The following is a 26,053-nucleotide window of genomic DNA, read 5'->3' as shown; positions in this document are numbered from 1 at the left end:
TAAACAATTTTATTTTTTTGCAAAGTATTGATACAGTCTGTCCTTACACAGCACTTTAAAAAGCTGTAGTTTGGAAACTTGTTTAGGGATAAATAACTCACTATTTTGTCTTTGTATCGTTCAAAAATAAAGCTCAGCACGAAAGTAATCTAAATGTAATCCAAAAATAGTCCGATTACATAACAATAACGCCCTCGGGCGTCAGCTTCAACTCTGTCCATTCACTTTGAATATATTAGGAACTGATTAAGCACCTATGGAAGCTTTAGCCAATCAGATCGCTGTATGCAAAAACACCAGCTCAGACAGTGACCTATTGCTGACTAATTTCATTGGCTGACGCTGCTATGAAGATCGCGTCAGCCCCAACTTCAGACACGCCCTCTGTCAAGCGTAGAAGCTGAGGCCCCGTGTGAATGGGGCGTAAATGTGTAATCTAGAGTATTACTTTTCTGACTGAAAAAGAGCTAGACAGATGATGGCAATGCAAAATCGTTTATTAGTAGAAAACAGGCAATTTGGAATGTAAGATTACCAGAGGATGGCAAGCTTTAACATTTAATCTAAAAAACGTATTAGTATCTATTTTCATGCTAACAGTACTTATCTTTTAGCAACAAAAATCTTATGTACTTATTCAACAGATAGCAGTATTTAATATTTATTTGTACATATTTTACATGAGGACAAGTAACTGTTGCTACTAATAACAAATTTGACTTCTATGAGGATCACAATGGCAGTAGCTCGATCACAATTCGTTAATTCTCCAAAATATTTCTGTTATATATATATTTTTTAAGTATTATTATTGTCCATATATTACACTTTTTTTATCTGATGTTTGGAAACAAAAAACATAATAATAATAATTATTTAAAAAAATAATTTACTATTTTATCTTTGTATCGTTTAAATTTAAAGGTCACCACAAAGTTAATCTGAATATAATCCAAAAGTAGTCAGTCGAAGTTACGTTACCATAAATGTGTAATCTATTTATATAGATTATAGAGTATTATATTTTACTATTATTAATGTATTACAGACTACAGATTTTGTCATGTAATTTGTAATCACTGAAAACAATTCATAAGTAATCTAAACAACACTGTTGACTAGTATCCATTTAAATTTAGATTAGTGCGTTTATGTTTACATTTTAGACTATGGTATATATTATTAGATTTGCACACCTATTAAATATTATTATTATTATTATCATAATTTTATTTTATTATTTAAAACGTTTATTCTATTAAAATTTTAAATTGAACACTTAAATTCTACTTCTTTGCCTTTTAGACCAGTCATACCATAAGATAAGCAAACAAACGCTGTTGTGATTAGTTGCTAGTTGCTATTAAATACTAGTACCCAATAAAAAGTAGTTTATATCTTATTGACGGATCCTCATAGAAGTCAATGACAAAAACATTGTACAGTTTCTTAGCAGAAAAATAAAGTAGCTACTACTGAAATAAATATTAATATCTAATGAATAAGTAATAGTATGATGAATAATAACTAGTATCTAACAAAAATCAATAGTGACTATCGGATACCAACTTACAGCACATGAATAAGTACTATTAGTATTAACTAACAAACAGGTACTAGTGTCTATTGAATAATACCTAATACATAATCGGTACTGAAGTTTAAAGTTTCTGATAAAAAAAAAAAGTTACTGTCTTTTAAAACTAATGAATGAGTACTGCTCAATAGAAAAGATGCTACCCTCATTAAAAAAAATGTTATGGTAATCCATGGTAAATAATGTAGCATTTTTGAATCCTAATAAACATTACATTATACTGTATATTTTATACTTATACTTTACTTTTTACTACAATAAATTGAGGTGTATTATAATATAAATTATAAAATTATATATATAATATATCATGTTGTATAAAACTGTTACATCCTTAATCCTAGACGACCCTGTAAAATAAAGTGGGGGCTGTCCGGGATATTTGACTTCACGTTTTTGGTGTTTAAATAAAAAATTTAAAAACAAAAAATATATATAACAACAATTAACTAATTAATTAAATCATTCATTAATTACTTAAAGTATTTTATTATAGTATGGTTCAAAAAACACTATAGGATTTACTATAAATTACTGTAATGTGAGTAGAGGCTTAAAAAATAGACATTAGCATGAAAGCAGAAACTAGTGTTTAATAAATTAAATGTTAAAGGGGTAGTTCACCCAAAAAAAAGAAAATTCTCATAACCTATTTCAGTTTCTTTCTTCAGTTGAACACAAAAATAGATATTTTTAAAAATTGCTGTTAGCTGGAACCCACTGACTTCTATAGTAAACGTTTTTTTCTTACTATGGAAGCCGATTCTTAAAAATATTTTGATTTGTGTTCAACAAAAGAAAGAAACACGTAGTTTTAAAACCGCGTGAGATAGAGAGTAAATGAGATCATTATCATTTGTGGATGAACTATCCCTTTTAAAAATGCCTTGCCATATGAGTTTTGAGTATGTGTACGAGATTTACTTGTTGGCCAGAAATGTCTCGAGGACTTTAAAGAGCCTTTCTTCTCTAGCAGCGGCTTCTCTTTCCCTCCTCTCCTCTCTTTCTCTGTAGTCTCTTTCCTGCCGCTCTTCTCTAGCTAGCATGTCTTTCTCCCAGCGCTCCTCTCGGGCAAACATTTCCCGCTCTCTTCTCTCCTCTCTCTCCAGCACCAGTCTCTCTCTGATTTCTTCTCTCTCCGCAGCTCTTCGATCTCTTTCGGCTTCTCTCTCCAGAGCGCGTCGGTCTCTCTCGTCTTCTCTGGCGGCAGACCGTCGGTCTCTCTCGTCTTCTCTCTCTGCCGCTTGCCTTTCTCTCTCTTCCTGCCTCTTCTCCAATTCTTGCAGGGCCGTCAGCCAATCCGCTTGCTTCCTTTGCTTGGTGGGAGGAGCATCCGGGGCCGGTATGGTCACGCGGACGGGTGTGATGATGTGGGTGATTGGGTTCTCGCTGTTCAGCGCTCCATCCATCACTGAATACCACTTCCAGGTCGCAGATGCTGACTCTCCATCCGCTGTACGAAGGCTTTTGAGGTCCTGCAAAAAATCGTTACAGGTATTTTAAAGGGACAGTTAACCCAAAAATGAACTCAAGTAGACTTTTATGAATTTTACAAAACACAAAAAAATGATGTTCTGAAATTTTTTTAAATGCTGCCATTAGCTCTTTCTATTCACCTATTTTTATGAACATTTTGGATTATCAGAAAAAATATGCTTGATGGAAATGCCTAGATGTGCATACATTTCAAAAACGTGCATAACTGAGTAGAGAATTTTTTATTCAATAAGAAAAACGAGCATAAACTATGATAGAAACACTTTTACTGTATAAATTCTTATATTAGCAATAAAAAGTGATGTGATCTTCATATAAGAGATCATGTGATGATGAAAATGGGTGCGATGGACTGCATTAATGGATAAACCAGTGGGCTGACCTGATCACATTAGCCATGTTTCCATCCAAAGATGTGAATTAAACTTATGCTCAAAACTAGAAAATCACATAAGAGACTTGTGCATAAAGAAGTGTTTCTATCCAATGAGTCGAAGAGAACAAAATCGTCACTGCCTGATTAACTGGTGCCAGATATCAAAAGTAAAACTGGAATTTGCTGCGGTAGGAGAAGTTGCGAGAATCTTTTTCTTTATTATTAAATGACTTGCACCTCAGAAAACAATGTCTTCATGCAATGAACACATGGTGGCGTTTAAAGGTGTAAGACACGGAGCAGATGATCTTGACTCTGGAGGCAATCAATAATATAATCACACTAATACCTAAACGGTTAAGGCATTTTAAGAATGACCAAAACAACATTTCAGGGGCCTCATGTATCAACGCTGCGTACGCACAAAAACTTTGCGTACGCCAGGTTTCACGCTCAGAATCGCTCACGTTTGGATTTACTAACAATGAACTGAACGTGGGAATGTGAGCAGCTTCACGGCAGCTTTATGGCTGGCGTACACACATTTTTTGTGCGTGTCTGTTTTATTTCCATTGGCGACTCTTAGAGGCAGTTGTGTTAAATTGCTCTCCACAAAGTGTCTGAGCCTTGCAATGGCAGCTGTATGAGACGGGTTCATCTAGCAGGTATATAAGGTTTCCATACCATACAATTGTTGACCAGCTAAACATTAAAGCACAATTTGCAGCGGTCGCCTGTTTTCCCAATGTAATCTGAGCTATCTACTGCACACACATTGCTATAAAGACACTATCTGAAGATGAATTTGCATACGTGAATCAGAAACATTTCCATTCAATAAATGTGCAAATAAAATATGATGCACAAACTTATTAATGATTCCTACTTGTCTTTCTCGTGATAAATAGTTGGCAAAATCTGATATGTAGCGGGGAAATAAAGAAGAAAGAGTTCATCAGACGCTGGATTCGAACCGAGTTCATGCTCGAACGTGTAAAACATGTTGACCTGCGTCTTACGAGCTGCGCTACTGAAACTGTTAAGGGTGGTGCAACATTTTACACCTATAAACCACACTATTTCTTTTTTAATTCCTTCAGTGCGATGTTCAGACCCAACTGTGTTAACCGCATCAGCTAAACTGTCCCACTCTATTTTTTTCTTTTGTTGTTAATTCCAGAGAACAAACTTGCAAATAACAGCGCTTTTCTCCGGTCTACCTCTGAAAGGAGCACCTCCAATTCACATTCTGTTTAAAGTTTCTCTTTTTGCTTGCTTTTGCCATTGCTTTTTCGTTGGGTTTTGCCAAAGTAGAGTCATTAGCATATTCATACGGGGGAGGAGGCAGGGAGGGGTTTTGTGCTCGTGCATGTTGCGCTCAGTTTCACGTTCATTCGGATGTACAAAAGAATATGCGTGGAACTCGGCGTACGCAGTGTTTCATACATCTGAATTTTTTCTGCGTACACACATTTACAGCTTTGTGCATACGCAATGTTTTAGTATGATTTCCAAGCAAGTCTTCGTACATGAGGCCCCAGATGTTTTACAGTATGCTTAACCGCAGGTTTGTCCATTCAAACACATACTGGAACAGCTATTGTAAAATATCTGAAATGTTGTTTAGATCCTGTTAAAATGCATTAACTAAAGCCTGCCGTAATAGTGGTTCATTAATATTTTTATTAGAATAATGTTACCTCCAAGGCATTACCTCTTGAGCATCTCCGCTCGTAAAGAGCGCCTCACGTCTCCAAACTCCACTACAAGTTTTTTGCATGTCGCCATTGTCTTCTGCAGCACAAGTAATGAATTATATACAGTTGGAGTCAGAATTATTAACCCCTCTGAATTATTACCCCCATTTATTTTTTTGCCCAATTTCTGTTTCACATTGCTAAACATAATAGTTTATTAATAGTATTTTATCTTTGCCATGATGACAGCAATTAATATTTTACTGGATCTTTTTCAAGACACTTCTTTACAGCTTAAAGTTACATTTAAAGGCTTAACTAGGTTAATAAGGTCAACTAGGTAAGTTAGGGTAATTAGGCAAGTTATTGTATAACAATGGTTTGTTCTGTAGTCTATCGAAATAAATATAGCTTAAAGGGGCTAATAATTTTGACCTTAAAATGGATTTAAAAACTGCTTTTATTCTAGCTAAATAAAACAAATAAGAAATTTGTTAAGACAAATTATAGAAGACAAAATATTATAGACATACTGTGAAAAAATTCTTGCTCTATTAAACATCATTTGAGAAATATTTAAAAAAGAAAAAAAAAATCAAAGAGGGCTAATAACTCTGACTTCAACTGTAAGAAAACTGACGCAGCTTCTCTCACCGCAGCAAATTCCGTTTTTCATTTTTATATTTGGTGCCAGTTTATCAAGAACTGATGATTGTCTTTTTGACTCATTGGATAGAATTATTTATTTTTATTAAAAATCTTTCATGTGATTATTCTAGTTTTACACATATATTTAATTTGCTTCTTTTAAATGCAAATGCAAGTATTGACAACCATAATAAAAGCAAAAATTAGTCAATGGCTGATTTGTTTTTTTTACGTTATTCAGAATGTATTCCTAACTTTGTGTTTAACTGAAGAAAAAAATTAAATGGGTTTGGAAGAGGTTTTGGGTCAATAAATGTCTTCAAAAAGAGACTCAACTATTTAGTCTCCACTTTCCTTACTAATATGCAATTCCCTCTCTGACTCCTCCACTAACTAAACAAAAAAAAATTACTAATGTTTTGCTTCTTACACTGTCTTTACACACCTGATACTTGACTACAGCTCTTATTCATTGTTGCTCTTATAGTTGTGTAAATTGCTTCCTTGTCCTCATTTGTAAGTCGCTTTGGATAAAAGAGTCTGCTAAATGACTAAATGTAAATGTAAAGGCTGACAATGTGATTAAAAAAAACATTAATTGCATTGATGGGGTAATGAAATATTCGAAATATCTAGAGCACAGGTGTCAAACTCAGTTCCAATAGGGCCGCAGCTCTGCACAGTTTAGTTCCAACCCTAATTAAACACACCTGATCAAACTAATTGAGTCCTTCAGGCTTGTTTGAAACCTACAGGTAAGTGTGTTGGAGCAGGGTTGGAACTAAAATGTGCAGGGCTTCAGCCCTCCAGGAATTGAGTTTGACACCCCTGATCTAGAGGTTCATTATAGTAATAATGTTGATGAATTATGTTAGCCTCAGCACTATAAAAATGTTTTTATTACTATAAAATCATTTCAGCAAAAAAAAAAAAATTATTTTAATAAGACATTAACTTTCCTTTCAACTTAAATGTACACATATTTTAAATGTCATTATTATTTGATTTTTTTTGTCACAAACGTATTTGGTTTGAAAAATAATGTATTAAATTGATTATATTAAAGGGGAACTATTTTGCAAAAATAACTTTTATAAGGGGTTTAAACACATCTGTGTGACATGAGTGAGCAGCAGCAGTTAGCTATTATGCTGCGTTCACATCAGATGCGGATAAAGCGTCTTGCGTGAGTGATTTACATTTTAGGTCAATGCAAAGACACGAATAGATATCCTGCGACATGAATGAGTTGATTGTTTAGTTCAACGCGAGTTGATTGTTTAGTTGTGATTGTGGTGCACGTATCACGCGAATCACCCAAGTTGGAAAATCTGAACTTTGCTCCGCATTAAGCAATCAGGAGCTTTCTCTGGTAGGGGCGTTATTATGACGTAGCGCCTGTTGTTAGCGTCCTCTTGCCGAAACCGGACAACAGCTCATCAAACTGGGCTCAGCTCAATCAGAAACACAGATGAAAGCCTCCATCACCTACTCATAGAGCTGGGTGCACCTCTGAAAGGATCTTGTGGACTCAGACACAGTGCCAAATGAATATATACACTGTTTTTAGCATTCCTAAAGCACATAAACACAGGTATTATCTCAATAAAATCCATAAATAAATTCACCAAGCAGACATAAGCCCAGGCCATGACGTGAATCCGTGTCTATTGTGAAGTGATTTTTATGCACAAATGAAGCTATAAAACTGAAAATGTCCATGCGTCTATTTACGTTTGAATAGCCTTTGGTGTGAACACATAATTAGAGTTTTAAATCTGCCACTATGTTAATGCATAGGCGTTTATAGCTCCACCCTCTTTTGGGGGTCTTTTTGATCATCTCATTTAAATTTAAAGTGACAGTCACCAAAACCGCACAATGTGGATCAAAGCCTAATGGGTTGTTTTTAAAGAGTCCTAAAACATTAATTGTGTGGTATTTTGAGCAGAAACTTAACATACACACCAGAGACTTAATTTACATCTTATAAAAAAGGGCATAATAGGTCACCTTTAAAGAATCTCTGAAGATGTCTGAATGCATGAATGAAACAATTCACCTTATACTTCTGTTTTAGATTCTCCCATTTCTTTCGAACCCACGTAGGTGCCACTTTCCCTTGCAGTTGTTTCTCTTTCACATACAACCTGTAGATTGAAAGCATCAAGTAAGACGAATGAAAGATATTAGTTTTCAGTAAAACAAGGACAGCTTTGACTCACTCGTATGCTTTAATGGCTGCATTTCTCCTGCCAGTAAACAGACTGTTGTTAGTGACTCTCCACACAATCAGATCTGCCGTGTTGGCATCAGTCCCTAAATGCACAGAGATGACTGGTAAATATACAGTTACTTGAAAATAGAATGAATTACATGGATAAAAACACGACGTGCTTCATAAGCATGCGGTTATTACTGGTGAAGTATTACGTGCAGGAAGCATCGTTAAACATATAAGTCTACTCATTGAGGGACACGTTTGGACGTTTTGAAAACTGTCAACTTACATTTAAAAATCATTTCCTCTGAGCCCATTTTAGTTTAGTGATTTGTTTGGCATTGTTTTCTTCTGTCCTTTTCCCACTAGTGTGGATTTAGAATGAAGACAGCGCATTACTGCCCTCTGTCGATAGATGGTGAAGTACAAGAAACTTTTATTCAGTTGTTGTCTTCCGTGACTTAGGTAAAACAAAATTCTCTAGCTTAATATATTATAAGAGTATGAATCAAACAGTATTTTAAACCTTTAGAATAGTAATGTAAAAGAAAAAAAAATTACAGTCAGCTAAGTATTTTGTCCAGCAGAGGCGCTGTAGGGAATGCGTAAGTCGGAAATGACGCAACCAGCAGGAACAACTAGCAGCGCTTGAAAGAAAGTGTGTAGTCACCGTGTGTTACCCGGTCTACTGTTGTATATTTCAGCACAACAGTCGTATTTTTCCAAATAATTCTTCATATTGGTCCCTACTTTTACATCCGCCATCATGGTAAGTCAGCATGCGTAAAGGATTAAGTTCTCTTGTTGAATACAATCGTCTGTATTAGCACTGTAGCTCATTTGCCATCTCATCTTTCCGGATGAAAGTTGCTATAGAATGTTTTATTCTAACATGAAGGCTATATTGTCTTTATTATGTAACTTTAATAAGTTGATAAGCACCCCTGAATAGTGAGTTTTAGTTAAATGGGGCGAGTAGATAATATTTTAATGGATTATTTGAATCGATCACATTTAACGTTAAATCGAAAGTAACTGTTTCACTGCATGTGTTAATTATAGATGTTGATCGGTAATCATAGACGTGCTTTATTAAATATATCAATTTTAAATGTCCCCCTTATAATAATACTTTTATAAACATTTCAGATATAAACGTCAGGCGAGGTACGAACACGAAAACAAAAGCAGCAAGCTGTCGTTTAACATTAGTTGTTGACACTTTAAATGCCTGCTCTATTGTTGGTTTTATATTCAGACATGCTGACCTTCTCCTTAATAATAAAATGTCAATAATGTAGTATTTGCGAATTCTATATTGTGAAATGATATTAGCAGCCAATAACTATCAAAGTACAACATGATTCACAGTCAGTGAATTAGTGCTGGTGTTGTTTTGAAGTCATGCTTGCATGTAATTTCACACCGAATTTTAAAAAGTATTTGGTAAACAATATAGGGACAATGTCGCAAAATGTCACTGAACGAATTTGTGCGAAGATAAAACCAACTTCACCTAGTTATTTTTACCTTTACTGTTTTAAATATTGTCCGTTTTAAATAATGATTTACACTACACACTATGGTTGGTTTACAAAAAAAAAAAACATAATACTGTTGCACTACTACACTTGATTTTGGTTTTTATTGTAAAAAAAATAGTCTTATACTTCATATTTTCAGATTTTAAAGTATATTTATATATAATTAATTCTGGTACTTTTACCGTAAACCGACATATTAACCATTCGGTAGAGATTGATATTTTAGAAATTATGCGATGTTGAAAAAAATGTGTTTAACTCGTGACATTAGGAGTTAAGAAATGCAATCTTTTTTTTTTCTTGGTAATGCAGTTATAGTAGAATCTGCAGCCATTTTTTTCTATTTTTGCGCATAATTAATATGTTAAGTTAAATGTGGATGTTGATCGCTAATCATAGGCGTGCTTTCTTTATTTTATTTAATACATACATACTTTTAAATTGTATCAGTGTTAAAATGGAAATTCCGCATTACCCTCTTTTGAGTTTATCACTTTTATAAGCATTTCTGATATGAATGCAAGACAAGGTACAAACACAAAACACACTGCAAAATATTGTTTAGTTATTAAATCCATTATAACTAAATTATTAGTTGTAGGATCTGTGGCCATTTTTTGCTATTTATGTGCATACCTTTGTTAAAATAAATATCTGCAGGGTAATGAGGAATGATTTTGAGAGTATAGTAACTAAACTTAAAACACGAAAAAACAAATCACTTTTTAACTTATATTGGTTAAAAGTCTCAAAATATATATGAGATATCTACTAAAAGACAGAAGATATTACCTTACAAACTGTAATGCAAATAAATTATGTAAACCTACATAATATTCAATAATACTGAAATTAATAAAAGAACTATATATATATATATATATATATATATATATATATATATTTTTTTTTTTTTTTTTTTTTAATTTACATTAGTACATGAGTAAATAAAAAGTACTTTTCCCTCAAAAATATTATATAATGTTATTTATTTTAATATAGCATACAATTGAATGTTATTGATTGCAGTGTGTGTTGGTTGTTGCTAGATCAGATACGGTTGGGGCCAGAAGTTAACAAGAATTATTTATAAAATTTCCCATTTATTGTATTTTATTAACTTCTACCCTAACCTTAAACTCAACTGTCACAGTACTGTAAAAATATTAGTTATTTTTATACAGTGTTACAAAAATGATGCTATATTGATGTATGTATCGTATCAACAGCTGTAACCTATCTAGACTTTACCATGTGTATTGTGGTACAATGATGATGACAACATGTTTATGTTTATAATGACAGTTCGAAATATGTATCTGTAATTGTTTCTTTTCTGTCTATAGTCTATTATGTCATATAACGGAGGTGCCGTCATGGCAATGCGTGGAAAGGAGTGTGTGGCGATAGCATCAGACCGGAGGTTTGGCATCCAGGCGCAGCTGGTTACCACTGACTTCCAGAAGATCTTTCCTATGGGAGAGAGACTCTACATCGGACTGGCAGGCCTTGCCACAGATGTGCAGACAGTGTAAGAATGCATCAAATGTGTAAAGATCTTATCAAATGAAACTCAACTCGTGCCTTTTTATTTGTTTCTAAACTAGTCTTTTAAAATCTTTTTCCTTTATTCTAGATCTCAAAGGCTGAAGTTCCGCCTGAACCTGTATGAGCTGAAAGAAGGTCGTCAGATCAAGCCAAGGACCTTCATGAGCATGGTGTCCAATCTTCTGTATGAGAGGAGGTAAAAATGCACTTCTGAAGAATTATAATTTATGAACCAAATTATCCAGTTACAAGGTGAATCACAATATTACAAACTCTTATTTGAAGCTAAAACCTACTTTACATTACTGCAGCCTATGCTAAGGGATCAAAGGTCTACTCAAGAAAGTGGTTCAGTTATTTTTATTTTTTACTTGCCATGCCAAAACTTTACTGTTCTCACAACAAAAGTGGTTAGAAAAAAGTAGTTGATTTAGACCCATGATCAGTGTTAGTGAAAGTTACTTTTGAAAGCAGTGCATCACAATATTGAGTTACTACCCCAAAAATGTAACTGATTGTGTTACTTAGTTACTTTTTATGTAAAGTAATATGTTGTGTTACTTTTGAGTTACTTTCCTTACCTGGCTGAGGTTTGATCTCTGTCAGAACTTGCAAGTGTTTTTTTTTACCTTTCTTATAGAGAAGCTCTGCATTTAACAATCACCTATATAGGCAAAACAGATTTTAAACCTTTAAAATGTTTAATAACAAAATAAACAGTAAGACGATAAGAAACTTTCCAAAACTAAAATAAATCTTTGAGCTTTATAAATTGAATAAATTGCTTCACATGGCCTTAACTCAATGTGTAAATCGTTTCTCAAAAGAGAAAAAAATCGTACTACAGGACTCGAAATTAACCTTTTTGCTTGGTAGCACCGGTCCTCCTAACTTAAAAAATTTAGGCGCATCAGCCAAAATTTAGTCGCACCCACCAATTAAGAGCATTGTTACTACAAGTTTTATACAAGAAACATATTTATTGCGTTTGAAATCAACAGTAATCAAACTAACAAGCAAAAAAATATTTATATATGTATGCGTGAGGAAAATATGTCTCAACAAAATCCTGTTATCACAAGAAAATACATTTTATAACATAACTGGCTGACCAAAAGATACACAGAGTGCTCACCAGCCCTGCACGCACTGCTTGAATGAATCTGTTATGGGTATAACTGTGCTGTTCTCACAAGTGCTGTTTGATATTACACTGATGCTTTTGACATGTACTGTACCTTATTATATGCATACGTCATGTTAATAGCAATACCAGTCTTTTTAGGAGTAGCGATATTTGTTTACTCAGTGCAAGCCCATCTGCGATAGTGTACGTGGTGTTACATTTTACATATTGCAGCCACTTGCACGGCAGACAGCACATGGCGATTATATGAAGAATTAAACGGAAGCACGCGTGCTAGATGTGGCAAACAGTTACCTGAAAATTCCATCCCACATACTTTTCATAGCGGAATTGAAGCCACTGGAAGTCTTTTATCCACTCTTGGAAAATTGTAGATGGTGGATTAACATTCAGCTCATGATCACTACTAAGATGTGTCATTATTTGTAACTGAAGATGCCATGGTTTCTAAAACAAAATCTGTCAGTGTTATCTTCATTCTCATCTTCAGCGCTTTACAATTTTTTCGCGGTAGTAGCTCTCTCTGTCATCCCAAGCTAGAAGGCACTGACTGAGTGATTGACAGCTAATATTAACCAATCATTCGCGTTCAGTGCTAGAGCAGTGGTGGGCCAATCCGCTTGTTAAGTGTGACGTCACGCGAAGCGGCTTCCGGGTCCAAGCGCTCTATTCAACTGAATGGGGAGACTCATGAAATGGTAATGATAAACGTTTACAAAGCGATTTAATACTTTCGAAAATCACGATCGCCATGCCTAATATCCGATGGCCAGAAAGTGATTAATTTTTTTATAAATTGTTAAATTTTTGGTATTTGTTATGCAGCAAGCCCAGAGATTGTTGTGTACACTTTGATTTTATATAAAATTAACTTTAATGTGTGATAGGAATAAAACGTGATCATAAACGAATGATTTCTCCACTCAAATGAATGGCGGCTTGGACCCGGAAACAGTATTACATACATCACCACTTAAGCGGATAAGAAGAGCGTGAAGGCGAGGCAAGCATTAGGGACTTGGCTTTGTTTACTGCAGCAAGTTGATATGACAACTGTTTTAAACCATTCCTGAACACTGCGTTTCGTGTTTCAAGTGCAGAGATGCGTTCTGTGCGAATGTCTCCCAAATCCGCGCATGTGGTGAACATTTTGCAGTAAAAACTAGTCGCACACAACAATTTTAAGCACTCGCAAAAATGCTCCCAAATATATTGTGAGGACACATTGATAAAATTTCGGGCGCATATGCGACCAAAATGGTCGCAATTTCAAGCCCTGTACTATATTACAAAACGTAGTTGCTTTTACAGTAATGTTAGACAGTGGCTGCATCTCTTGCCATTGCGATAGGCAAATGAATCGTGTTTTTAACCGAATCTTCTAAGTGAACTGGTCGAACCAGTTCATTAAATTGAGCTGAGTTGTTGTGAAACTGTTTGCATCTTCAGTACTAACATACCGGATACCCCCTCTGACTTGAAATAAACCAGTATTCCAAGTTATTCAGTTACTAGAACAGTAAACTAAATCATCTGCCATAAAAAAAGAGACCCGATGATGAGTGTGAGCTGACTGTCTTCCCTCGCAGCACGCTTTTCTTATTAAGTGTCCTTCAACCTAACTAAGGTACTTTTTATTCCGCAATATATTTTGTAAACGCCAATTAAGCAAGGTAAAAAGTAACTTGTTACATTTTTTTAAAACTAAATCAAATAATATGACTTATGTTTAAAAGTAATGCGACTTTGATACATCCGGTGCTGAAATTTTTAAAACGGCCATTTCCTTATTACATTTGAATGCAATGATATGACTGTGATTGATCATTGGCGAACCACTCTTCACCTAGTGCAAACACAGATACTTGGATGCTGGAGTGTGTGAAGGTCACATCAGTTAGCTGATCTGTCTTTGAACTGACATCTGAGTATCTGTGAAAATGAACAGTGGTAAACTGATGACCTTCACAGCCAATCCCAGCGCTCAAATGTTAGTGGGAAATGGATGTATATAAAGGGTCACGAAACACCAAAGCATGAGTCATAAGCCGCATTTCCACTATCGGGCCAGTGCGAGCCAGGGCTTTTATCGGGCCAGGCCAATTGCCCTGGAGATGAGTAATGAGGCCAAAATCATGTCGCGTTTCCACTGTTGGGCAAGTAGCTCGCAATGATCCCCCGAATCAAACGTCACACAACCCGCCCACTTCAGCAGGAATCAGGCAGATAAAGCACACCATGGAATCATCTCGAAATGAAACCATTAAAATGAAGACAACCGAAACAAACAAATGACCCGTTACTGTACAGCAGTTCATTATATGTCTTTAAGCACAGACCTGTGTATTACCATTCATTACATTTGTTTACTCACCGACCGACTGTTGGCATTGTGCATAGAGTGCTCTCGCCTAACGGAGGGCCCAGCACAGTGAGGTATGAGGCTAGGTATGAAATGTATTTTATAACATCCTTGTTTTCATAGACGTCGTGTTAAGTGTTTCAGCATATAAGAGCAAGTAGCCTGAAAAAAGTATTTGTTGCGCTCAGCAGCTATTTACTAAAGCTCTACTTTTAAAGTTTCATTTATAAATTTGACCACGTCATATAAAAACATAAACACTTGTTTGAGGATATAGAACACATTTTGTGTTTGCAGTTTTCCCCAATGCGTTTAAAGCAGTGCTGCGCAGGACTGCATGACAGAAAAAAAGTAGGCTGGATTCTGCTTTCTCTTACACCAAAAATGCCCTGTTTGCACGATTTGATTAATATTATCGTATCCCAATACTTTATAAATAGTATTTCAAAGCTTCTTCGCTGTTTATTGTTTTTAGAAAATATCTAAAATCTTTTTTTCAGATAAGCCTTTGTAAAATGAAAGTTATATGGCTTTAAAACGAACAGTTTGATTTATGTATTGTATATAGGTTACCTACATTGTTCTAGCTAGCTTTTGTTTATTTAATACTGGTTTATTTATTTAATGCGATTTATCATATACGTTATTTGTAATTCTTTAAATTATATTTCAAAACAGTTTAGGCTATTTTATCAAGATATGACACTATATTGTTTAAAGTCTATGAAAGTGGGCACATAATTTGTTAAGTTTTATGTATTTCTGTTGTATTTATGTTGTGTATTATTATCTCCAAAAAAAAAGAAAAAAAAAGCAGCATCAACACAGCTGTAAAGATAGCGCTCTTTGTCTTGTTCTCACACACACATACAGGCATTTAAACGTGCACAAATGCACCTTTTAAACTTGACAATAACTCTCGAAAATCTTTAAATTACTTAGTGACTTTAAGTCACTATAAAATAAAACTACTTTATTATTTAATGCAACATCCTTACATTTAAAAGGGAAACATAAGGGTGATCATGCGCAAAAAGACCCCATAAGGCTAGATGTTTTCTTTCCCTTAATTATTTATTTATTTGTTTGTTTGCCGCATGTGCGATCGGAAAACTGTGCCCGCCTCTTCTTTCACTCTGCCCCGAAGCCCCAGCTGGCCCTCTTTGGCCAAAGGTATTCGGTGGGCTGAAAAAGGCCAGCCGCTGGCCCCAAGAAAGCCCCGATTACACCCCGGACGTTACAGTGGATACGCGACTGGCCTTGGCTTGCTCGTTTTAGGCACGATAGTGGAAACACAGCTATATACGAGTCCCACCCTGCTATAAACACTATTAGGACATATATTTCACAAAAAAAGTGAAAATTGGTTGTTTTAGTGTAATTTCGAGCAAATTCGTTCTTTCTGCTTTTGAAATTTTTGATGCTGCGTCACGGCGATTGGATCCTTGTGTATACAGCGTGACATCTCGTTGTGCAGCATTAATTCATGAGACTTGGTTCAAACCAATTAGCGCACTTTATTGTGAATGAAGTGCAACTTCATTAATATGCATGATAGCTTCCGAATTTGGTACTTTTGACAACTTTAATTGCGTGCAGTCAATCAATGGTGGAAAAAGTGGTGTTTGTGGAAAAAACTGGTGGAAAAAAAATGGTGGGAAAACTGGTGTTTCTGTGACAGCCTTATTAACCAGTAGAGTGAGCATACCTTCATTCTGCCCAGTCGCAGAGAGGTGATGGCGTTTCTCGAATCAGAGATGTCATATAAGCTAAGATTTTTTTTATCGAAGAGTTCATACAGACTAGAGATTTTGGATTAGGATAAGTTGGCAATGACACATTATAACTTGTCTGCACTTGAAAAGACTGACTACATGAGTTTCACTTTCCATGTCTTGAAAGCACAGTTCATTTGTATGCAGTGTGTCTGACACTCCATAAAACTGGTCAGGATGCCTGACACCTTGCTGATTGATGGAGAGCTGATTTTCACTTTAATTTCTTTATCTTCACCCCTGTAGAAAGCATAATATTGTCAAACATTCACTAAATCATATGATTTCAGTCAATATGATTCTAGATCTTTCAACCCTGCTTTTGAAGACACTTCAGTAGTAGATTATGTATGTCCCACATCTGCAACATAGCTAAATAGAACATTCTCTGTGTTATCTCTATATCAGGTTTGGTCCATACTACATTGAGCCAGTGATTGCTGGTCTGGACCCCAAGACCTTTGAACCCTTCATCTGCTCTCTTGACCTCATCGGATGCCCAATGGTAACAGAAGACTTTGTTGTGAGTGGTACTTGCTCGGAGCAGATGTACGGCATGTGTGAGTCACTATGGGAACCTGACATGGTAAGAGAAGCAGAACAATTCTGCAAGGCTGTATCGACTCCTCTTATCCAGAGATCTGGTAGCCTCATATAGTTTCTGTTCTCTGTTGTGTTCTTTAGAAACCAGAAGACTTATTTGAGACCATCTCACAGGCCATGTTGAATGCTGTCGACAGAGATGCAGTGTCTGGAATGGGAGTCGTTGTTCATGTCATGTAAGTGTTTTGTCGAATCCCGTCAACCTAATCCACCTTTTTCCACATGTTACTACTGGGTTTAACATTTTGGGGAGCTTCTGTTCAAAACAACTGAGACAAATCGCATCAAAAATAAGACTGAGCTACAAAAAAAAAACATACATGATGAAAACCGAGCTAGTTGACTTTGTGCCATACAAATCTTGCGCTTTATTAATGTGGCATTATTATCACTCCTCAGTTCCCTGTGTTTTGTTCCCCCAGATTATTTAATTTTTAACAGTACAGTTACAGTTAAAATGTCCATAATATTACTGTGGAAATACTCGTTATTAGTTCTTGAGGTTATTCATGATTTGCTGGAAGTAATTAGATAATCCCAGTAGGGTTGTCAAAAGTATCGAGTTTGGTACTATCTTGAACCAAATGTTTTAAAAATGTCAATTTCTGGCTAATATTTGTGTGCATTCTTACACACCGCTGATTGGCCGTTGTGTTTACATGCTTAACAGAAATGATTGTGATTGGTCGTGAAAGTCATCGGTCCACCATTCTTTACTGTTGTGCAAAAACACAGACACTAGAGTTTTTCAGTGCCGTGTAAATCTAGGGCTGTGACAGTCACTGTGACAACTGCGGTGGTCAATTGCCACCGCTGAAACTGACCACTGCAGTTGTCACAGTGACAGTCACAGCCCTAGATTGTCATTGCCACCGGAGGTAGGACGTGATGTCACGTACTTTAAAACACAAATTACTGTTAAGTTGCCATCTATTACATTTCTGTTAGAATATAACATTAGGTGCAATTCAGCAAGCTCAAGTTTAACCATGAAACTTGTTGGAAAAAGAAATCTTATATTTGGGAAATTTTTGGATTTGTGCCGATCGAGAAAGGTGAACCAATTAATCTGGATTAAGCTTTTTGTAAGTTTTTTTTTTTTTTTTTTAATTAGTGTTAAAAAGTGTTAAAGTGTGGTTTAATATTCACCGCTGAGAGTCCAAACACTGAAGAGCAAATCCATCGATTGACGGCAGTGAGGGGGAAAACAAGCCACTTATAATAAACTCCTGTCTTTTAAACGCAAATGCTCAGCTAGTCAGCCAGGTATTGCAAAGGCATTTCCAAAAATGGCCAGATACAAAAGAGAAAGTGATAAATGGAAGAAATTTATGAGAAATGGAGCAACATATTTGTTAACTTAGTTAAGAGCTCGCTGCTTCGCAGTGTAGAGAAATCGGCCTTCTGAGAAACTCGGGAGGTAGGGTTGTGACGATGAGGAAATTTCCCCACCGGTTAATCGATATGTGACAACACCGGTAATACCGGTATCACCGTGGGGGTGGGGGTTTCCTCTTTTCTTTCTGCTTTTAAATGGCTTATAAATGCATGCGTATAATACTTTCAGTTTTGCAGGAATTGCCAATTCGGCATCAATTGTTTGAATGGAGGAATGTGATGAATGTTTTTAAAACGAATAAGAAAATAAAATAGAAAGATAAATAATTAAATTGCACAAAGTTTAAATTAGATTAAACGAATGAACAAGAAAAAAATATAAAAGAAAAACTTCCAAAATGACATTACAAAAATGACAGGTCGACACAGTCTTTAAAAAAAAAAAGAAATAAACAGAAACACTGTAAATTGGCATTTATTAACAGTGCAGTCTACATGCTCTTTGCCAGGAAACCTGGCCAATGTGTTGACCATCTCTGGCTTAAGATGGGATCTTGTAAGGCTCACTATGTTCCCCATCGTGCTGAACACTCTGTCAGATGCGCAGCTTGTTTGCGCACACGCAAATGTTTGGTTACATTTGCCAACAGGGGGAACATATTTGGTTGTCTTTTGTTGGCCTACCTGACTTCAATTTCTTCATGTATTAATTAGCCTAATGCATTATATATTAATACCTTGCATAATGATCACAACTAAACAAGCTAGCACTCATTTTATATATAAACTATAAATTAAAAAAAGAAAGAAATGTTAAGAATTGAAGCATGATGTAAAAAATCTAAAGACTACAGGCTAAATAAAAGCGCCTCGTCAACATCACCGCATGCGTGTCAGTTTACAGCTTCTGTAAAGATCAGACAGTCTATACAGATCACACAATCTCAAAAACAACATGTAAATGTATAAATATTTCGATAAGTATTGTTATGGAATATTTATAACTATATGATTTTGCTTTTTTGGTTATGTTGTTACCAGCTTTGAGCTCTCTCCCACAAGAAGCAGTTGACAGGCACTGCATAAGGTGTCTTATGTCACTGTCAGTGGCGGATTACACACAGCATACCCTGGCAAGATGTTTTATTTGTTGCCGATTTGCGTGTTGTTCCTTTTATAAAATACCTTTTATTTTTAAAATCCCTCATGTTAATGTTGTCTATCGGGTGATATAATCTCCCTCACAGATATTGAAGTTCAGTAACGTGGTGCGCAGTATATAACCGTTAAGCTTAAATAGGCTGCATATTTTTATTAATATTAAGACACATTAAAACAAATTAGCCACCCTTTGATTTTTTTTTTTTTCAGTTTACGTATATTTTTAGCAAACGAAAAATGCAATGAATAGTTTATTTAGATTATCATTTTATTAGATTTAGTATGATTAATAGGCTACACAACTCCTACAGAACATTGACTCCAATTGCGTTTTGACAGATAAAGAGTGACTTTTTGGTTCAAAGACATTTATGCCTGTTAATTTCAGTGCTGTGTTTTGACAGATTTCGCAAAGGCTTCAGCTATTCTACCTGTCAGCTGCACCAGCCTCAGTTTTGTGACTTGACTTGTTTGGCGTCTCAATGTCTGAATGATAGCGAGAGAGAGATGAGATCAGACCTCAGATTCGATGTGTGGCCGCACTTCACAGTTACTTTATAGCAATTTTTAATATTGGCTCACCTAAATTAACTTTTTATTTATTAATAGCTGAAATATTTCCAGACAGACGAAGTAACTATCGGTTTTTAAAGAGAGCGGCCTCTGTGATAAAAGACGCGCACACACACAGGTTGCACTCTTGTAGGCATATTCATCTTTATTTTATTTATCTTTTTACATTAAATGCATAAAGTGCAAGAAAGAAGAGCTGAACTGAAAAAGTGCTCACTGCAGTTCCCGCAAGTGTTGCTTTGTAGTTAGTTGTAATTGCAGTTGGCTTGTCAATGGCGCGGCATTGCTAAATCACTCTTGTTTTAATAAAAAATAAGATATCTATTATTAAACATTGTGAGATGATGGTCGTGTAATTTTTAAAATGAGTGTATGCCCTGCGTATTTCTTCTCCTCGCGTAATAAATGAAATGTGACGCATTGCTATGTTCAGATTTTAATTATAGTGCATGCTCTCGTCTTAATTATTACAAATTCTTTTTTCCATTTATTTCAAATAAATATTTAATAAAAAAAAAAAAAACGAATACTTAAAAGAAAAAATGTGGGGACGGTGTCACGGTGGAAAAGTGATGTCACCTGTGTTGCGTCTTAAAACCGGTATCAACGTCAACACCGTCTATCGTGGCAAGCCTATCTGGCGGCAGAACAGAAGCAAGAAACCCTCTCTTGCACGGTTGTGAAAAAGTATCTGCATTTGCGCTACAAGCACACCTTCTGAACGTGTATTGCTGGAAACATGATAACCCCAATTAGGTCTTCACTTAAAAAAGTCAACATGTTAGTTTTCCTGGCAAACAACTTTTTTTTTTTTTTTTTTTAATTTATGAATAGGAAACAAAAGGTGGAGAGCCTACACTGTTTTTTTTAAACGTCTGACTTATATTGTTACTAGTAGGCTAATATTTTGTACATCTTATAATTAATATTATTTATGTTATTACTGATTAGTAAAGTGCTTTTTAGGCTATTTGTGAAGTTCTTAATGTAACGTTTATTATTATTATATTACAGATTTAAGCAGTTAAAGTCATTTAATATTTAACTACAATATTTATAAGCAGTATTGTGTTGTTTTATTAACTCAAGTAAAAACATGTACGTTTATACGGATGTTTTATTAATTTATATTTAATTAAGTTACAAGGTATTCCTTAATTTTTACATAAAAGGTAAATTAACTTAGGTAGGCTACTTTATTTGTTGGTGGTACGGTAGGAATATTTTTGCCAGTGAATAATGTTTTCTCCATTTAAAAAAAATAGATAAGTAAAATAACTTGCGAAAAGGATGCAATAAAAAATGCAAGCTCTTAATCATTCTTCATAATCTGATTCGTACATGCAATAAACCTATATTGCACCGACTAGACCTAAAACCAAGTCTAGAGAGAGAAGAGTTATTAATATGCAATATATTAATTATCATAAACACGAACTGCATTGTATGATGAACGCCTTCACAATGTCGTGTCCACAATCTTTTCTCATTGAAGAACAGATAATCCATGTTATCGCCATTTGCCCAGCCAGGTTTTCATCTGTTTTTTTTCTTGCTACAAACAATAAAGTATGGCTCTAAGATCATGGCTTCAGCGCCAGACCAGTGGTTTAAATGGTATTTTACTCCTTATTTTTTTTCCGTTTTATTTTTAAAAAAAAACATAAAGGTTTAAGTTTTTGTATTGCATATTTTTTTAAAGATCATCATTCAGCCTACCTGCAGCGCATATGAGAGGTTGATGTGGCAAATACGCGTTACTCATGCACTATACTCATTTAATTTATGACACTGTAAACTTGACTTGGCAGTCTGATCATCTTTAAACTCAAAAGGCATTTTTAAGTGTCCTAACTTGAGACTGCTGCTACATAATGGGATGTTTTTTATAACAACTGTTAGCGGTGTCAAAATGAAAGCAAACATTAAAAGGGTTTTCTTAATTGTGTAGCTTATTAGTTTTAATAATAATGAATATAATAAATTATAATATTGTTTATAGTGTAGACTACTGTGCAGTGTCCAACAAAACGTTTTTATTAGGTTACTCTAATAGACGTAATCCCTAACTGAAATACAAATGTGAAAATGACAGGCAGTTGCGTCTCTGCTAAAATTTATTTAAGGACAAATTTCGTTTGCGTTTTTTTCCCTTTAGTGATCAAGAGAGCTGTATTAAAAGAATTAGGTAACCAAAACATGAAATGAATGTCCAGTTCTTTCCCGTGTGAGTTTAGTTCACCTCAGTTTTAAAGGCTACTGGCGCACCCTGACCTGACGCAGGAACCTAATCTCTGCACTATTGCCTTTAATTTCACACTTTTCATAATTTCATTGCATTTTTATATGGTAAAAAATCAAAATTTATGTTCTGAAAGTAGTAGGAAAGACGGGAGTGTTAGTAATTAAAGACAGAAATAACTTTCACTTTTGAGTAATCTTCTGCCACGTATTATTTTAGTATGATTGACAACCCCAACCCCAGAAAAAGGCCCACAGTGGTTTCTCTTACCACAACCAATTCCATTATATATATATATATATATATATATATATATATATATATATATATATATATATATATATATATATATATATATATATATGTGTGTGTATATATATATATGTATGTGTATATATATATATGTATGTATATATATATATGTGTGTGTGTGTGTGTGTGTGTTTGTGTGTAAATGTATACACACACACACACAGTTGAAGTCAGAATTATTAGCCCCTTGATTTTTATTTTATTTATTTTTTTATATTTCCCAAATGATGTTTAACAGAGCAAGGAAATGTTCACAGTATGTCTGATAATATTTTTTCTTCTGGAGAAAGTCTTATTTGTTTGATTTCGACTAGAATAAAAGCAGTTTTTAATTAAAAAAAAAAAAACAATTTTACAAAAATTATTAGCCCCTTAAAGCTGTTTTTCCCGATACTCTACAGAACAAACCATTGTTATAAAATAACTTGCCTAATTACCCTAACCTACCTAGTTTACCCTATTGACCTAGTTAAGCCTTTAAATGTCACTTTTTAGCTCTACAGAAGTGTCTTGAAAAATATCAAGTAAAATATTATTTACTGTCTGTCATCATGACAGATAAAATAAATCAGTTATTAGAAATAGGTTTCTAAAACTATTATGCTTAGAAATGTGCTGAAACAATCTTCCCTCCATTTCCTCCAACAGAAATTGGGGGAAAAAAAATAAACAGGGGCGCCAATAAGTCAGGGGGGCTAATAATTCTGACTTCAACTGTATATATATATATTTGGTGCTTGTTTATCGTTAAGCGACAATTTTGTTCTCTTTTACTTTATGCAATATTTTTTGCATTGATCTAATTTGCATATTTGGATCTAAACCGCTTAAATATACATTTCACTAATTGTACCACAGTTTAATTAAAGTTACTCCCAGAATTCTTGTAAAGCATCATGGGGCTTAGGAAAAAGGTGGATATATTATATCATTAGTTAATGGATTTTAAGGTGGTCTTTATTTTTTTCCCCGACATTAAAACCAAGACTGAAGTGATTTGTGTTAATGCATGGCACAGATTTATTTTTGATATAGTTTTTACATTTCTAGTTGAACTGACTGAGCTAATTGGTGTATGTGGTTATTTTACAGTGAGAAGGATAAGATAACTACACGCACCCTGAAGGCCAGAATGGACTAGAAAAAAAAACGATCACTGCTGTGTTTCCTCTCCTACAACCTGCTTTTTTTGTATTGAAATAGAATTTCCCTTATTTCATTCGTCATCAATAAAAATAATTGTTCAACAAACACTTCTGATAGTCGATCATTTGTGGTTCAATTCTGAAAGTTTAAAGCTCTGGGGAAAATTCATGACAAACTACTGGAAAGGATTTACATAATGGATTTTAATGACAATATAAAATGTGCGGAAAAACATATTTTGTTGGATTACTCGTTTTCATTGTGCATTGTGTAAGATAAAGATGCATCCGATCTAAATAGTAGATTTAGTTTGAACAATTGTTCCACAAGGTTTAAAAAGCCCCTTCCCTTAACAAATATAAAACTATATAAGCTTATAAAAAAGTATTCAAGTAAACAGCCATTATATTATATTTAAAATAATTGAACATTAAAAATAATGCTGCGAGTCATATTTCAAAATTGTTTTAGAATATTTATAATTCTATTAACTAGTGATGAATATTGTTCTGCTGAGGAAATATGGTCAATTTTATTTACTGGCAACATTTTCAGCAATTAAAAAAATGATTTAAATATTATAAAATATGGTTATATTCAAATGTTTTTGCTCATTTAGAGATAAAACCTCATTTTCATAGATAAATTTCTTACATTGTGTATACATTTCCTGGACGATTGAAAATTATTTAATGTTTGGGTTTAAGCATGGCATCATTATTGCAATGATTAACAATTTTCTGTCTAGTAATACATTTGGCAACAATTTTGTTTTATTTCCTTAACTGTTAGAGTACAGCTATTTAATTCATAAAAAGTATTTTCTAATGTTTTCTGAGAATATAATGTCAGATCACACTGCATTGAGTTTACATTTACAAACATTTAACATCAGAAAGAAATTCATCACTACGATTCATATCAAATCATAGACTACATCTAATGTAACAGTAGGTGTCCTATCTGGCAGTCTTTAGGGCTTACTGTCGAGCCAATGATTTCTATCACTAGTGTTACATATGTAGCACAGCAAAAATGTGCAGCGCTGTGAATCTATGAACGATAAGGAACGGTTACAGTTATAATTCCCCACTGAGCTTGGTTTGGCACAGCTTGATGACAAACAATTTGTGGCCCAGAATTCTCCACATGGTTGGCTAACCAGGCTAAAGTATGCTGATGATGTCGCCCCTACGGATTGGTCACTTGTCTGTTGCCTGGCAACCGGTTTCTCTCTGTAGCTGGGCAAACGCGCTATCAGAATGAATGAAGTAACAGAAATATCTGATCATCCTCCATTACACGGTACACCGTCTGCAGTGTCTTTCATTTTGCAAGGCAGCAGCTAATGTATCACTATTACATTCCAAAGAGTTGTGTTATGAGCTAACCCGTGGGGCAGAAAAAGAGAGATCATATCACGGTTAAGCAATGTGAAGGTTTTTTTTTTTTTTTTTCCAGCTGACAGTGAAAAAACAGCAGCTATGTACGTGCCTTCTACAGTGAACAAATATTGCTAGATTATAGTCTCAAAGGTTTTTTTGTAAACAAGTCAAAAAATAACATCTTTATTATACCATAAAAGATCCAATTAAAGCAATATGCAACTAAAATACACTCACCGGCCACTTTATTAGGTACACCTGTCCAACTGCTCGTTAACAAATTTCTAATCAGCCAATTAAATGGCAGCAACTCAATGCATTTAGGCATGTAGACATGATCAAGACGATCTGCTGCGAGCATCAGAATGGGGAAGAAAGGTGATTTAAGTGACTTTGAACATGTCATGGTTATTGGTGCCAGATGGGCTTGTCTGAGCATTTCAGAAACTGCTGATCTACTAAGATTTTTATGCACAACCATCTCTAGGGTTTACAGAGAATGGTCTGAAAAAGATAAAATATCCAGTGAGCGGCAGTTCTGTGGGCACTAATGCCTTGTTGATGCCAGAGGTAGAAGGAGAATGGCCAGACTGGTTCCAGCTGATAGAAAGGCAACTGTAATTCCGAGGTATGCAGAAGAGCATCTCTGAATGCACAACCCATCCAACCATAAGGAGGATGGGCTACAGCAGCAGAAGACCACACCGGGTGCCACTCCTGCCTGCTAAGAATAACTGAAGCTACAATTCACACAGGATCACCAAAATTGAACAACGGAAGATTGGAAAAGCATTGCCTGCTCTAAGTCTCAATTTATGCTGCGACAAATGTAAATGAGTAGCAACAAATGAATTGCTTGAATCCCACCTGATCATGGTAAA

At 34.9% G+C, this 26,053-nt stretch overlaps 2 protein-coding genes across 5 annotated transcripts; one reads left to right on the top strand and one right to left on the bottom strand.

The window, feature by feature from the left end:
- Nucleotides 1-481: 481 nt before the first annotated feature.
- On the bottom strand, nt 482-8,393 carry si:ch73-193c12.2. Its single transcript, XM_001344897.7, has 4 exons — nt 8,326-8,393; nt 8,041-8,134; nt 7,878-7,965; nt 482-3,072 (listed from the first exon to the last, which is right to left on the bottom strand). Exons 1-4 carry the CDS (start codon nt 8,351-8,353, stop codon nt 2,518-2,520), a joined length of 765 nt encoding a protein of 254 aa, XP_001344933.2. The 5' UTR covers nt 8,354-8,393; the 3' UTR covers nt 482-2,517.
- Nucleotides 8,394-8,662: 269 nt separating this feature from the next.
- psmb3 (proteasome 20S subunit beta 3) lies at nt 8,663-23,892 on the top strand. 4 transcript variants are annotated; one of them, XR_012407426.1, is made up of 6 exons: nt 8,663-8,805; nt 10,927-11,111; nt 11,217-11,324; nt 16,821-16,998; nt 17,097-17,455; nt 17,848-20,610. XR_012407426.1 is itself a non-coding variant. In NM_001129823.1 (6 exon segments), coding segments are annotated over 6 exon segments (618 nt in total). In that variant the 5' UTR covers nt 8,670-8,802; the 3' UTR covers nt 23,783-23,892.
- The last annotated feature ends 2,161 nt before the right edge of the window (nt 23,893-26,053 follow it).

The sequence above is a fragment of the Danio rerio genome, chromosome 6, assembly GCF_049306965.1.
Source record: "Danio rerio strain Tuebingen ecotype United States chromosome 6, GRCz12tu, whole genome shotgun sequence".
NCBI classification, from domain to species: domain Eukaryota; kingdom Metazoa; phylum Chordata; class Actinopteri; order Cypriniformes; family Danionidae; genus Danio; species Danio rerio.
This window is presented reverse-complemented; position numbering and strand designations above follow the sequence as displayed.